Here is a 2,500-nt window from a genome sequence, read left to right on the forward strand (position 1 = left end):
AACATAAATAAATAAACATTAGATGAAAAATATTAAAAAGAATAATCAATTAACTGGGTAAAAGATAAATAAAGATTACATTAAAATAAATGAGTAAATAAATGAATACATACAGTACTATTGAAGTCAAATCAATCAAAATACTAGATTAAAATAAATAAACATGAAAAATGTAATGAAAATTACATTAAAAACAAAAAAGAAAATGAAATAAATAAGCAAATGAGTAAATAGATTAAAATAAATGCATATACAAATAATTTAATAAATACTGTACTATTAAAGTACTATAATTAGTAAGAAAAACATTTAATCAAAATCAAATTAGAATAAAAATAAATAAACAATTGATTGAAATAAATACATTAAAATAAATAAGTAAAATATTAAATTAAATTGATTAAAAACGAGTGAATAAATTAGTATATATAGTAACTATAACAGAGAGTAAAAAGTAATAATTTAGCTTAATAGAAATGAAATAGATATAAACTGGGTCTTAATACTTGAAACTAAAGAAATGCTTTTTAATTTTCTCCAGGCATGAGGGTGATCATATTTGGGGTCCATGGCATTTATTAATTAACGTTATGATGTAATATCGGCTCTCGTACCCGAGTCATCAGTGCTGGACGCTTTACAGGGTCGTCCTCGACGGGCAGGTTTACGCTGCACACACACACACACACACACGTCAGTCATTGATTCATATGTCTGATGGTTTAGTGTCAGGAGTGTTTGTTCGCTCACACACACATCTTCCTCATCTTTCCTCTCCTCGTCTTCATCGCTGGCTTTGATCACGTCCTGATCTTCACACACACTCGCTGAGAGAGAGAACACACACGACCAATCAGGCTTCCTTCAGTGTGAGTTTCTGACTGATGTTTTACAAACACTGTTATTGCACGGACACTGGATTACACACACACACTGGATTACACACACACACACACACACACACACACAACACACACACACACACACACACACACACACAAACACACTGGATTACACACACACTGGATTACACACACACAGACCTTCATCTCTCCTGAGTTTGGCTGATGGTTCTGGTTCTGCTGTGGAACACAGAAGCTCGTCTGATGATCTCTTACGCTTCAGTGCAGGTCTCACTGCAGAGAGAGAGAAACTGATCATCTACACACAGACAGACAAGTGTGTGAGTGTCTGTGTGTGTGTGTCTGTGTGTGTGTCTGTGTCTGTGTCTGTGTGTGTGTGTGTGTGTGTGTGTGTGTGTGTGTGTGTGTGTGTGTGTGTGTGTGTGTGAGAGAGAGTGTGTGTATGTGAGTGAGTGCGTGTGTCTCTGTGAGTGTGAGACTGTGTGTGTGTGTGTGCGCATGTGAGTGTGTGTGTGTGAGAGACAGTGTATGTGAGCGAGTGTGTGTGTGTCTCTGTGAGTGAGTGTGTGTGTCTCTGTGAGTGTGAGACTGTGTGTGTGTGTGTGTGTGTGTGAGACTCTCACCTGAGGGAGCGTCTCTGATCTGAGCAGTGGAGCGTCGACTCCTGCGACCCTGATAATAAAAACAACAAACATTTCAGTCCCATTAAAACCAAACTATGAACCGTTAAAACACTGATCACATGACCTGGAATAAACATCTCATCATAGTCTAAGATTTGGTATAACATATGGTCATGACATTCTCTCTCTTTTCAATTTAACTTCTGAAAGCACCTTTCAGGTCAATTTAATCTTTAAATTAAGGACTTTTGCTTTGTTGATATTGTAAATTAAAAAACGGAAACAATTAAAAATCATTTTTGTTAAGGCCAGACACTACAGGTGAATAGAGTAAACATGTAAACTAATATACCTGTACATCACATACTTCCCCAGTTGATTTACAACTATTATTTTTGTATTACAGTTTTATTAAATGTTTAAATATGCATATGAGACACTGTCTCATGAAATATGCACTAATTTGCATATATTTCCACCACATAAATCTGAACATTAGATAAAGCCAGGTTCAAAATTCTTGTTTGATTTTGTTGACACATTAGAGTTGAAGGTTTTCATAGAAGGGATTTTTGATTTCTCTTTTTATCACTCCATAAATCAGAAAAAACTGTCAACAGACGGAAAAAACACATTTCCACCATGTTTTTAGGAATAAATTATTATATAAATCAGAGTGAATGATATATGAACAAACCCATCAGTAAAAACCTTCAGAATATAGATGTGAATAAAACTGTAAGTTTTGGCATTTATAAGTTCAGCTGAAGTGGAGAAAAAAACTTTTAAAGATATGTGTTGTAAGTGAAATTTACAGACTCAAATAGATAAAAGTGCAATAAAATGTGTATTTTGGATGTTTTCTTTTTACCAGTCTGCAAATATCTAGCAAAAAAGATGTTAGGGAGGCAAAATAGATCAAAATCTCAAAACTAAACAGTTAATGTACCATCTTGGCTTAATTGAAATAAAGCTGAAATACATTTTTTTTTAAATGCTTATACTTTAACTTCA

The 2,500-nt window shown here is 34.2% G+C and overlaps 1 protein-coding gene across 2 annotated transcripts in view; it reads right to left on the reverse strand.

Annotated features, from left to right (window-relative positions):
* Window positions 1-513: 513 nt before the first annotated feature.
* Window positions 514-2,500, reverse strand: part of bod1l1 (biorientation of chromosomes in cell division 1-like 1) — a 28,506-nt gene continuing 26,519 nt past the window's right edge. Inside the window, exons 19-22 of one of the 2 annotated variants that reach the window (XM_077197595.1) lie at window positions 1,487-1,535; window positions 1,044-1,136; window positions 751-827; window positions 514-669 (exon numbers count right to left, since the gene is read on the reverse strand). In XM_077197595.1, coding sequence (XP_077053710.1) covers window positions 589-669; window positions 751-827; window positions 1,044-1,136; window positions 1,487-1,535 — 300 coding nt within the window. In that variant the 3' untranslated portion in view covers window positions 514-588. The remainder of the gene's footprint in view (window positions 670-750; window positions 828-1,043; window positions 1,137-1,486; window positions 1,536-2,500) is intronic. The other variant, XM_077197596.1, reaches the window with a different exon arrangement.

Source organism: Siphateles boraxobius, unplaced genomic scaffold (genome assembly GCF_051911475.1).
Source record: "Siphateles boraxobius isolate OS27281-9 unplaced genomic scaffold, OSU_SipBor_1 40, whole genome shotgun sequence".
Lineage (NCBI taxonomy): Eukaryota > Metazoa > Chordata > Actinopteri > Cypriniformes > Leuciscidae > Siphateles > Siphateles boraxobius.